The 13,326-nt window shown below is 41.9% G+C and overlaps 1 protein-coding gene across 1 annotated transcript in view; it reads left to right on the plus strand.

Moving 5' to 3' along the window:
- zgc:63587 (septin-2) overlaps nucleotides 1-13,326 on the plus strand; it is a 37,662-nt gene that overhangs the window by 5,639 nt on the left and 18,697 nt on the right. Inside the window, exons 2-5 of the mRNA XM_014161492.3 lie at nucleotides 8,196-8,247; nucleotides 8,798-8,897; nucleotides 9,112-9,198; nucleotides 11,255-11,378. Coding sequence (XP_014016967.1) covers nucleotides 8,221-8,247; nucleotides 8,798-8,897; nucleotides 9,112-9,198; nucleotides 11,255-11,378 — 338 coding nt within the window. The 5' untranslated portion in view covers nucleotides 8,196-8,220. The remainder of the gene's footprint in view (nucleotides 1-8,195; nucleotides 8,248-8,797; nucleotides 8,898-9,111; nucleotides 9,199-11,254; nucleotides 11,379-13,326) is intronic.

Genomic DNA, 13,326 nt, shown 5'->3' on the forward strand with positions numbered 1-13,326 from the left:
TTGCACCCCATTATTTCTATTTCTACTTTGCACTTTCTTCCACCATGGCCTTTTTTTGCCTTTACCTCCCTTATCTCACCTCATTTGCTCACATTGTATGTAGACTTATTTTTCTACTGTATTATTGACTGTATGTTTGTTTTACTGTTGTTGTATGTGTCGAACTGTTTTGCTTTATCTTGGCCAGGTTGCAATTGTAAATGAGAACTTGTTCTCAACTTGCCTACCTGGTTAAATAAAGGTGAAATAAAAAAAAATAAACATTTCTATGGGGGTTAGGAGCTAGTGTAAGGGTTAGGGAAAATAGGATTTTGAATGGGACTGTCCCCACAAGGTTAGTTGTTCAAGACTGTGAGTGTGTAGGGCAAACTCATTTGGTTGCGGGTAAAATAGTTTTTTTTTTAAATACAGACATAAGAAACATACTTTATTACTACTGTGCTGCCTGTCCTGCTAAGATCCATATTGCAAGCTGTTGACTTGTGGGCCCCGTCCGTCGGCATGCCACTGACTGACCCTAACCACCTCTGTGCTTCGACCCCTAATAGTGTGTGTGTGATTGTGGGCCAGTGGGGCCGCGGGTGGGCTCTTGTTCCGTCTCTTACCCAGGCGGAGGGGTGATCTGTATGAAAGGCCTCAGGAACCTGGGTGATAAACAGCCATTGTTCTCCTGAGAGCTTGATGAAACAGAGAGGGATATCTGGCCATGCCGCCTGCTGCAGACATATCAGGTCCTGCCACCATACACAATAGATCAGTGTTGTAATACTCCGGTCTTGAGGCCACATTGAGTGTCTCGGTTTCGGATACATTTGTACTTGGTCTTGACAGTGAGCACTCATAATTTCTTCACCAGACCAGCGGAGTAAAAAACGTTAATTATCAGCTTCCATTCAATCAGAGGATAAAACCGCTTTGCCGGGCCAAATATATACACTCCTTTATCTAATTTATACATGTTTGCGCAGTGGTGAACCTATAGGCCTTCAGTGTGTGACAAGTTTGTGATTCTGAAAGGACAGCAACTGTAATACCAGCGCACTCATGTAGGAGAATGCACTTTTTGTAAAACACAAAGAGCCATTGGTGTAGTGGAGGGTATACGCAGGTTTAAACCGTATACCCACTTTTGTTTTCAGTGGGCATTGTGTATACTCACTTCCTAATCCCTTCTGTTGCGTATCAAAGTAGTGTAGTGGAGGTATACGACTTATCAATCATGTAGTACAATAGAGAAATCATGCACAAAGTAGCCAACACAATCGCAAAGCATGTGAAATATATTCACATGTGCGCCGCACACATATCTTAGTTCAGCAGAATATCATCTGCAAGCAGCAAGAGTGTGCAGCTCTCAACTGGTTTTGGCTTGGAGCAGCTCTCAGAAGAATAACATTGGTAGCCAATAGGGTAGGAAAGACATATCTACCAGTAAATGTTAAGTAAGGCAACAATGGGTATGCAAACCAGGTATTTAAAAAGTTTAGTCCCAAGTGTTGGCTAGTAGGCCATTTGTGATGCGCAGTTGTCATCATGCGCTGTTTGCATCAGGGGCGTAGACATGCATGGGCCTGGGCTTGACAGGCCCACCCAATCAGATTTGATATGGTTTAAGCATTGTTGTGGGCTTAGACATCACGATTTTCAGAGTGAAAATCTGAAATATTTAGAGGAAAACTCATGAAAAAAAAAATAGGAAAACACAGGATTTTTCACACAGGGTGCCTTTCCTTTGCTGGATGGGGAGTTTGGGAACTTTTTGGCAAAATTATAGTATACCCATTTCTCCAGGCACCACTTCTCCACTGCATAGGGCCTATGTAAAGACAGCAGTCACACACAGCATGATGTTAAAAGATAAGCAGTCCATAAACTCTGACATAATAAGCCAGTAGGTCCCAATCATAAGTATACAAAAACACAAATCAAATGTATTTATATAGCCCTTCTTACATCAGCTGATATCTCAAAGTGCTGTACAGAAACCCAGCCTAAAACCCCAAACAGCAAGCAATGCAGGTGTAGAAGCACGGTGGCTAGGAAAAACTCCCTTGAAAGGCCAAAACCTTGGAAGACACCTAGGTTTTGAGGGGTGGCCAGTCCTCTTCTGGCTGTGCCGGGTGGAGATTATAACAGCACATGGCCTAGATGTTCAAATGTTCATAAATGACCAGCATTGTCAAATAATAATAATCATAGTAGTTGTCGAGGGTGCAACAAGTCAGTAACACAAGAGTAAGTGTCAGTTGGCTTTTTCATAGCCGATCTTTGAGAGTATCTCTACCGCTCCTGCTGTCTCTAGAGAGTTGAAAACAGCATGTCTGGGACAGGTAGCACGTCCGGTGAACAGGTCAGGGTTCCATAGCTGCAGGCAGAACAGTTGGAACTGGAGCAGCAGCACAGCCAGGTGAACTGGGGACAGCAAGGAGTCATCAAGCCAGGTAGTCCTGAGGCATGGTCCTAGGGCTCAGGTCCTCTGAGAGAGAGAAAGAAATAGAGAGAATTAGAGCATATTTAAATTCACACAGGACACCGGAAAAGACGAGAAATACTCCAGATGTGACAGACTGACCCTAGCCCCCCGACACATAAACTACTGCAGCATAAATACTGGAGGCTGAGACAGGAGGGGTCAGGAGACACTGTGGCCCCATCCGATGAAACCCCCGGACAGGGCCAAACAGGTAGGATATAACCCCACCCACTTTGCCAAAGCACAGCCTCCACACCACTGGAGGGATATCTCCAACCGCCAACATACCATCCCGGAACAAGGCCAAGTATAGCCCACAAAGATCTCCGCCACGGCACAGCCCAAGGGGGGGGGGGGGGGGCCAACCCAGACAGGAAGACCACGTCAGTGACTCAACCCACTCAAGTGACGTACCCCTCCCAGGGATGGCATGGAAGAACATCAGTAAGCCAGTGACTCAGCCCCCGTAATAGGGGTAGAGGCAGAGAATCCCAGTGGAAAGAGCGGAAACCGGCCAGGCAGAGACAGCAAGGGCGGTTCGTTGCTCCAGCCTTTCCGTTCACCTTCACACCCCTGGGCCAGACTACACTTAATCATAGGACCTACTGAAGAGATGTGTCTTTAGTAAAGACTTGATTGTCTATATTGTAATTGTTTTTTAATAACCTGCCCAGGGACTGCGGTTGAAAATTAGCCGGCTGGCTAAAACCGGCACTTTTACTGAAACGTTGATTAATGTGCACTGTCCCTGTAAAAATAAAATAAACTCAAACTTAAAGGTTGAGACTGAGTCTGCGTCTCTCACATGGGTAGGCAGACTATTCCATAAAAATTGAGCTCTATAGGAGAAAGCCCTGCCTCCAGCTGTTTGCTTAGAAATTCTAGGAACAATTAGGAGGCTCGCGTCTTGTGACCGTAGCATACGTGTAGGTATGTACGGCAGGACCAAATCGGAAAGATAGGTAGGAGCAAGCCCATGTAATGCTTTGTAGGTTAGCAGTAAAACCTTGAAATCAGCCCTTGCCTTAACAGGAAGCCAGTGTAGGGAGGCTAGCACTGGAGTAATATGATCACATTTTTTGGTTCTAGTCAGGATTCTAGCAGCCGTATTTAGCACTAACTGAAGTTTATTTAGTGCTTTATCCGGGTAGCCGGAAAGTAGAGCATTGCAGTAGTCCAACCTAGAAGTAACAAAGGCATGGATTAATTTTTCTGTGTCATTTTTGGACAGAAAGTTTCTGATTTTTGCAATGTTACGTAGATGGGAAAAAAGCTGTCCTTGAAACAGTCTTGATATGTTCTTCAAAAGAGAGATCAGGGTCCAGAGTAATGCCGAGGACCTTCACAGTTTTATTTGAGACGACTGTACAACCATCCAGATTAATTGTCAGATTCAACAGAAGATCTCTTTGTTTCTTGGGACCTAGAACAAGCATCTCTGTTTTGTCCAAGTTTAAAAGTAGAAAGTTTGCAGCCATCCACTTCCTTATGTCTGAGACACAGGCTTCTAGCGAGGGCAATTTTGGGGCTTCACCATGTTTCATTGAAATGTACAGCTGTGTGTCATCCGCATAGCAGTGAAATTTAACATTATGTTTTCGAATGACATCCCCAAGAGGTAAAATGTATAGTGAAAACAAAGTGGTCCTAAAACGGAACCTTGAGGAACACCGACATTTACAGTTGATTTGTCAGAGGACAAACCATTCACAGAGACAAACTGATATCTTTCCGACAGATAAGACCTAAACCAGGCCAGAACTTGTCCATGTAGACCAATTTGGGTTTCCAATCTCTCCAAAAGAATGTGGTGATCGATGGTATCAAAAGCAGCACTAAGATCTAGGAGCACGAGGACAGACGCAGAGCCTCGGTCTGACGTCATTAAAAGGTAATGTACCACCTTCACAAGTGCAGTCTCAGTGCTATGATGGGGTCTAAAACTGCACTGATAAACTGCACAACCATTAACCTCTCTAGGGTCGGCGGGACGAAATCGTCCCACCTACGTAACAGCCAGTGGAATCCTGTGGCGCGTTATTCAAATACCTTAGAAATGCTATTACTTCAATTTCTCAAACATAAGACTATTTTACACCATTTTAAAGACAAGACTCTCGTTAATCTAACCACACTGTCCGATTTCAAAAAGGCTTTACAACGAAAGCAAAACATTAGATTATTTCTGGCTGGGTACTCTGCTGACATAATCAGACACCCATTTTTCAAGCTAGCATATAATGTCACAAAAACCCAGAAGACAGCTAAATGCAGCACTAACCTTTGATGATCTTCATCAGATGACACACCTAGGACATTGTTATACAATACATGCATGTTTTGTTCAATCAAGTTCATATTTATATCAAAAACCAGCTTTTTACATTAGCATGTGACGTTCAGAACTAGCATACCCCCGCAAACCTCCGGTGAATTTACTAAAAATTTACTAAATTACTCACGATAAACGTTCACAAAAAGCATAACAATTATTTTAAGAATTATAGATACAGAACTCCTCTATGCACTCGATATGTCCGATTTTTAAAATAGCTTTTCGGTGAAAACACATTTTTGCAATATTCTAAGTAGATAGCCCGGCATCACAGGGCTAGCTATTTAGACACCCAGCAAGTTTAGCACTCACCAAAGTCAGATTTACTATAAGAAAAATTTTATTACCTTTGGTGTTCTTCGTCAGAATGCACTCCCAGGACTTCTACTTCAATAACAAATGTTGGTTTGGTCACAAATAATCCATAGTTATATCCAAACAGCGGCGTTTTGTTCATGCGTTCAAGACACTATCCGAAAGGGTAAAGAAGGGTGACGAGCACGACGCATTTCGTGACCAAAAAATTCGAAATATTCCATTACCGTACTTCGAAGCATGTCAACCACTGTTTAAAATCAATTTTTATGCAATTTTTCTCGTAAAAAAGCGATAATATTCCGACCGGGAATCTGCGTTTAGGTAAAAAGACGAAAGAAAATAAAGCATGGGGTCGACTCGTGCACGCGCCTAAGCCCATTGTCCTCTGATCGGCCACTAGCCAAAAGCGCAAATGTGTTTCAGCCTGGGGCTGCCTCGATATCATTCAGCTTTTTCCCGGGCTCTGAGAGCCTATGGGAGCCGTAGGAAGTGTCACGTTACAGCAAAGATCCTCAGTCTTCAATAAACAGAGACGAGAAGAACAAGATCTTGTCAGAGAGGGCACTTCCTGTAAGGAATCTTCTCAGGTTTTTGCCTGCCATATGAGTTCTGTTATACTCAGACACCATTCAAACAGTTTTAGAAACTTTAGGGTGTTTTCTATCCAAAGCCAATAATTATATGCATATTCTAGTTACTGGGCAGGAGTAGTAACCAGATTAAATCGGGTACGTTTTTTATCCGGCCGTGTCAATACTGCCCCCTACCCCCAACAGGTTAAGTATTTCCCAATCGAAATGTACATCTATTACTTCCTCTTGCAAAATGGTCAGAGTGAGGTGTTGTCTCATTTGTGTCTGGAAGTTGCAAGCTAGCCAACTTTTGCCAGTTACGTTGGGTGCTTGGATGGGACAAGCATGCGTTGGCAGGCAAGCTGCAGAAGGATGAGAAGGCTACTATTGCCCATCGTTTATCAGTGCAATTTTGACAGCCAACTAGCTGAAAAAGTTTGAGCATTTATCTAATGTTCCTTTGTTAGATTTCAGCTCATCTTGCTCTGGCTAGCATTAATTGTTGATCTTGTTGATGTGCATAACTGAGGGAGAGAGAGCCTACTTTTTCATGGTTGTTTGATAAATAGGACTGTAAAGTTCCCAAATGTAAGAGGACTCCCGTGGTGTTTACATATTTACAGAATGGAGGTGTTTACATATTTACAGAAATACATTCGGGTGTATTTTTTTTAAATTTTGGCAAATAAATGTGTTCTAATGATCTAAAGTTGCGCTGTTGCAAACACACAGTAAGGTTAAACGTGAATGATGGCAGGCCCATGTGGCAAATGGCTTGTTTGTATAAAGGCCTATTGTAGCTCTGACAGGATATATATATATTTTAAGTGTCATATTCTTCCTGGGGGTGTATATGAAGAAATTGTAATATGATTTCATGTTGCTAAAATGCTGTCAGTTCCACTTCAAATGCAACGATGTTTCACACACAAGTTATTTTCAAAGAGATGGCTAACAGCAAGTACAGTGCAATATTAAACACAGTTCCACTCACCAGATGATAATCATTTAAAAATGAACTTCTTGTTTAAAGTTATTCTTGAAAAGGGAGAAGCTAAGAAATTGACAATAACATCCTCCTTGATAACACCTGCTGCAGCCGCTGCAAACTAGCCGACAACAAAAGCTAGCTAGCTAGACCGTGGGAAACTACTGCTCGTTATTGCACAGTGACCTGTTGGCCTTCAAGAAGGCAGACGTTTCCATAAGTTTTTGTAAAAACAGTCCCACCCATTAAGTCAATGTGATTGGTTCATTCCACTGTCACTCAAATTCTGCCCTAATACAGTTGAATGGCAGATGCCTTTCTGATGGCCTAGCCAATGGCTGACTTAGCGAGCTAGAATTATCTCTCCAGAGACCAGCAAAGAAAAATCCTGATTGTATATTTTTTTCTCTTCAGTGTTAAACCTTTGCTTTCTAACAAAAACTGAAGTGATTAAATCAGAACATCATTGAAAAGAGTAATATAATTATTCTTATTATTTTCATTATTTTATAAATCCCTAGCCCTTCTCTGAAGGCATAGAAGGCCCATTGTTCCCCACTGTGTTTGGGTTAGTAATCATTTTTAGTGTCTCTATTTTCCCACAGCATGCATTTTTTTCCACTATTTTGAATGTCTAAAGAATCCATATGTTCTGAAATATGAACACAGAAATACATGGACTTGAATTGGACTCGCATTTTTATGGTCTTGGTCTTGAATTGGTCTCTCTTTAGGTATCTCGAACACAACACTGCAATAGATACATCTTCATCACTCTTTAATGGATTCCAGACAATATTAAAGTGTCATATGGCACACACTCCTCAAAAATATTTGTTACACTTATTTTCTTGTGTTTTTCAAATAAAGTTACATAACAGGGTTCAGTAGTCTGGCTGTGCTTGCCATCTCTCCCCCTTTCGCTTTATCACACACGACCTGTCAGTCAGTGCCTAGTGTGTTATGATCAAACAGATGGTTTTACACAGCGCAGGGCACAGGTTGGTGGCAATTATGTGATCATTTATCATTCAGGGTCATTTCTCTGTCATCTGAGTAGTGCCATAGAGTAAAGCAGTGGGAGCCTAACTAAACATACCTGGTTCTTAATGGAGGTCTGGGAACCAACTTGTTGTCCGCCCTGTTTCTGCTCTATCAGTTGACTGTGATACAGTTAATAGGGATTTCCATGAGGGACTAGATGTGAGCTTAGAGTGCCCTAGTGTGGATGCTGTCATTATTCAGAATTTCGGTGAGAGTGACTACTGCATGTTAAAGGTAGTACTGTAGTAAGAGTTGAGTGTAGCCCTGGTGGTGAGTGATTTATACAGTTGTTGTCTCAAGCAGAGATGGCGAGAGAGCCTGGGTGCCAGTCTGCTTCCGCTTAAGCAACGCTACATTGTTACCTTGCCAACAACAAAAACAAGTTGACTAAAGCAGAAACAGACTTGCACCCAGGCTAATGTTAGTGTTGAGTGACTTATATGATATTTCTTTTTCTGGTTGCAGGTTCAGGCGACCAGCAGCAGTGACCATGTCTCAGTCTGCAGAGAAAGGGAAGGTGAGTGTACCCCTACTTCTTTAGTATGCACACGCCCTAACCCAGGCACTCAGAGAGGACATCCTGTATAAACACAGCTGTTTCATCGGCAGCTTTATTGCTTTTTAGAATATCTCCTCCATTTAATCTCAATTTACACCAGCCATCTCTCACACACATCTCCTAAAGGCTGGAGATGAAGAATGTCAGGGAGGAGAGCGATATATTGTCTCATGCTTCATAAAAAAACGTGTAAACTAACAGTGAAATGCTTACTTATGGGCCTTTCCCAACAATGCAGAGAGGAAAAATAATTATAACAAGGAATAAATACACAATGTGTAATGATAACTTGGCTATATACACATGGTACCAGTACCGAGTTGATGTGCAGGGTACAAGGTAATTGAGGTAGATTTGTACATACAGGTAGGGATAAAGTGACTAGGCAACAGGATGGACAATAAACAGTATCCGCACAGAGAGAGAGGGGGAGAAACAATTCAAGACTCTTCCAATGCAAATCCTAGTGAGTTATAGTGCATTACCATTATAACCATGTGTTTGTCAGTTCCCCGAGGCGGCAGGATATGTGGGTTTTGCCAACCTTCCCAACCAGGTGCACAGAAAGTCAGTGAAGAAGGGATTTGAGTTCACCCTCATGGTCGTTGGTGAGTATGACCTATTCACCAACTATGTCAATTCAAGAGAAACTCACCTACACAGTAGTTATTTTGTGCCAGAATGCTGTTGTCTTGTTGAGGGCTGTTTCCCAAATGGCTGGTCAAAAGTAATGCACAATATAGGGAATAGGGTGCCATTTGGGATGCAGCCTTGTAGATGTATAGATCCTAGAATGATCACGCCCGGTCTGTATTTCTGCAGGAGAGTCTGGTTTGGGCAAGTCTACGCTGATCAACAGCCTGTTTTTGACAGACCTCTACCCAGAGCGATACATCCCTGGGGCCGCAGGTACACACACACACACTCTCTCACACTCACTCACTTCACTCACTAATAATGGAGAAATATCTGTTCTGCTGTCTCCAGTATAGTATTACCTGGAGTGGGATGTTAAGAGTGATCATTTGTATTAGTCTTTCAAAGGCCCATCCCCTCCTCATGACTTAGATTATTGGCCAGTCTGTAAAACAACCTCCAGCTCCTACCGTTTTTGTGTTTGTAGTTCTGAAGGGATCGGATAGGTGTAAGCAATATGGTGTTGGCTTTTGCAGTATTGATCTTACAAAAAAAAAACACATGATTTGAAAACGTGTTTTTGGAACACTTCACATGTTTTCACATGTAGTTTCGTATTATCACATGTTGCTTTACATGTTGTAACATAAGATCATATGTGAGCATATGAAAACGTGTTTTTGGAACACTTTACATGTTCATGTGAAATTCATGTGTTTTTTCCGTAAGGGTGCTTACACCTGTCCAGTGCCTTAAGATATGCAGAAGGGGTTAGGGGCTGCCTGGGTTTGTTTTCAACTTGGATATTTTGTCCAGAGGCTTGGCTTAGGCAGGCTTTAGAGTCACAAGGAACAGAAGCTTTGATGTGAATAGTAATGAAACTCTACTACCGTTCTAAAGTTTGGGGTTACTTAGAAATATACTTGTTTTTGAAAGAAAAGCAACATTTTTTGTCCATTTAAAATAACCTCAAATTGATCAGAAAAACAGTGTAGACATTGTTAATGTTGTAAATGACTAATGTAGCTGGAAACGACAGATTTTATTTTAATTTTTATGGAATATCTAGTATAGGCGTACAGAGGCCCATTATCAGCAACCATCACTCGTGTGTTCCAATGGCACGTTGTGTAAGCTAATCCAAGTTTATAATTTTAAAAGGCTAGTTGATCATTAGAAAACCCTTTTGCAATTATGTTAGCACAGCTGAAAACTGTTGTACTGATTAAAGAAGCAATAAAACTGGCCTTCTTTAGACTAGTTGAGTATCTGAAGCATCAGAATTAGTGGGTTCGATTACAGGCTCAAAATGGCCAGAAACAAAGACTTTCTTCTGAAACTCATCAATCTATTCTTGTTCTGAGAAATGAAGGCTATTCCATGCGAGAAATTGCAAAGAAACTGAAGATCGCGTACAACGCTGTGTACTACTTCCTTCATAGAGCAGCGCAAACTGGCTCTAACCAGAATAGAAAGAGGAGAGGGAGGCCCCGGTGCACAACTGAGCAAGAGGACAAGTACATCAGTGTCGAGTTTGAGAAACAGACACCTCACAAGTCCTCAGCTGACAGCTTCATTAAATAGTACCCACAAAACACCAGTCTCGACATCAACAGTGAAGAGTTGCAGGCAGAGTTGCGAAGAAAAAGCCATATATCAGACTGGCCAATAAAAAGAAAAGATTAAGATGGGCAAAAGAACACAGCCACGGGACAGAGAAAGATCGGAAAAAAAGTGTTATGGACAGACAAATCTAAGTTTGAGGTGTTTGGATCACAAAGAAGAACATTTGTGATAAGCAGAAAAAATGAAAATATGCTGGAGGAGTGTTTGACGCCATCCGTCAAGCATGGTGGAGGCAATGTGATGGTTTGGGGGTTCTTTGGTGATGGTAAAGTGGGAGATCTGTAAAGGGTGAAAGGGATCTTGAAGAAGGAAGGCTATCACTCCATTTTGGGGTGAAGCATGGGGTGAAATCTCTACAGATTACCTCAACAAATTGACAACTAGAATGCCAAATATCTGCAAGGCTGTAATTGCTGCAAATGGAGGATTCTTTGACGAAAGCAAAGTTTGAAGGACACAATTATTATTTTTTTTAAAACAATCATTATTTATAACCTTGTCAACGTCTTGACTATATTTCCTATTCATTTTGCAACTCATTTCATGTATGTTTTCATGGAAAACATGGACATTTCTGAAGTGACACCAAACTTTTGAACGGTAGTGTACTTATCATTAGGCCGTGTCCCCCGGGATACCTCTCAGCTTAACCTAGTGTGTTACACCCAACAAAATATTATTTATGTAATCTCTCCCTCTGTAGAAAAGATCGAGCGGACGGTGCAGATAGAAGCCAGTACGGTGGAGATTGAGGAGAGGGGAGTGAAGCTCCGCCTTACTGTGGTCGACACCCCCGGATACGGAGATGCCATCAACAGCCAGGACTGGTGGGTGTGGGTGCGTGCGGGGGGGTGTCTAGGTGGGTGTGTATGGCTGGTGAGAGCTACACACAGATCTCTCTCACAGAGAAACAGAGGAGTTTTCTCATATTTTTTTCTGTTTCCTGTTCTGAGTCCCCCTCCACTTGTTTGCCCTCCTGTACTCCCATCCTCTTTTACTCCCTCTCTCAAATTTCCTCTCACCTCCCTCCCCCACCCTCTCTTTCCTACCTCGCCTCCCCAATCTTTCATTCACCCTTTCACCATTTCCTTAGCCTCCTCCCCTTTGTCTGTTTGTGTGCAGGGTTTTTTCTGGATCAAAAAGGCGCTTAGGTGGTGGGCGTGACAATGGGTACGGACGGCGTGTCAGCGCTGCTGAATTTAAAGGCCCAGTGCAGTCAAAAACCTATGTTTTATATACCTTTCCACACTGTGATAATAATAACACTATGATAATACCCTTTTAGTGTAAGAGCTGTTTGAAAAGACTGCCTGAAATTAGAGCTGGATGGAGCTTTGGCCTGCCTGGTGACATCACTAGCTGGGAAATTAGTTAATAGACCAATAAGAAACAGAGTAAAAAATAAATAAAAACTTTCTACCAATAACAGCTCATTTTCAGTTTTCTCCTCCCCACTCAGACCGTTCCCAGACAGTCATAGCAAAATTCCTGCTTGAGAAATTGCTCTTCCTAAGAAACAATTTTTGTTTCTTTTTGACTATTGAAAACAATCAAAGTAAGTTGCTTTATTGTTACCCAGAAATGATTTGATATTGAGAGAAAAACTTCTGCATTGGGCCTTTAAGTGAACATTTTAGAGCACCCCAATCTTGGTGGTGTAGAGAAATCTTTGCATTGTTTTGCCAATTTTCTGCATTTCTACAAATGGAGCTGAGATAAATGTTTGTAGTTATAAAGATAATTTCCTGCAATTCTACACATTTGCCATGGACCTGATGGAAAATGTTGCAGTTTTAAAGCTAATTTCCTGCGATTCTATATTCTTCCATGGAAATGAGAACGTTTTTAAAGCTATTTTCCTGAAATTCCATACATTTTGTTCTTTTGCTCAAATGTAATAACTAAATCAATACAACTAAATTGTTGTAATTTTAAATTCACCCTGACTGTCTAGCTTTTATTTTGGTGGTTGTTAGTTCTCAAAGATTATATTATAAAAAAATATTGGCATCATTCCATTTCAATTTAATTTAAATTCCTCTGTTGAATTGGACAAGGCATCATTTTCACCGTAGTGGCTTGATTTGTCTGGAGTTGATATGGAATGAACCCCAACAATGCCTGGGTCCAACTGGGGGATGTGATTTTTTTATTTAACTAGACAAGTCAGTTAAGAACAACTTCTTATTTACAATGACAGCCTGCCCGGGCCAAACCCTAACGACCCTGGGCCAATTGTGCGTCGCGCTATAGGACTCCCAATCACGTCCGGTTGTGATACAGCCTGGAATCGAACCAGGGTCTGTAATGATGCCTCTAGCACTGGGTGAATATAAGTCAGAAGTAATCTGCATCCCAAATGGCACCCTATTCCCTATATAGTGCACTACTTTTGACCGACACTTTGCATGGTGATCTTAGGCTTGTGCTGACGTTGCTTCCAGAGGCAGTTTGGAACTTTGTAGTGAGTGTCCCAAGGATTTCAATGGCAGAAAATTAGTGTGTGTGTATGTGTGTGTGTGTGTTTCGCTGTGTGTGTTTCGCTATGTCTGTCTGTGTGTGTTTTGCTATGTCTGTGTGTGTGTGAGTTTCGCTATGTCTGTGTGTGTGAGTTTCGCTATGTCTGTGTGTGTGAGTGCAGCTATGTCTGTGTGTGTGAGTGCAGCTATGTCTGTGTGTATGAGTGCAGCTATGTCTGTGTGTATGAGTATGTACAATAGTTGATGATGGCAGGAACAGTGATTCTTCCTGTTCCCTTGCCCCCTCAGCTGCTGT

The sequence above is a fragment of the Salmo salar genome, chromosome 20 (assembly GCF_965601325.2).
Source record: "Salmo salar chromosome 20, fSalSal1, whole genome shotgun sequence".
NCBI classification, from domain to species: domain Eukaryota; kingdom Metazoa; phylum Chordata; class Actinopteri; order Salmoniformes; family Salmonidae; genus Salmo; species Salmo salar.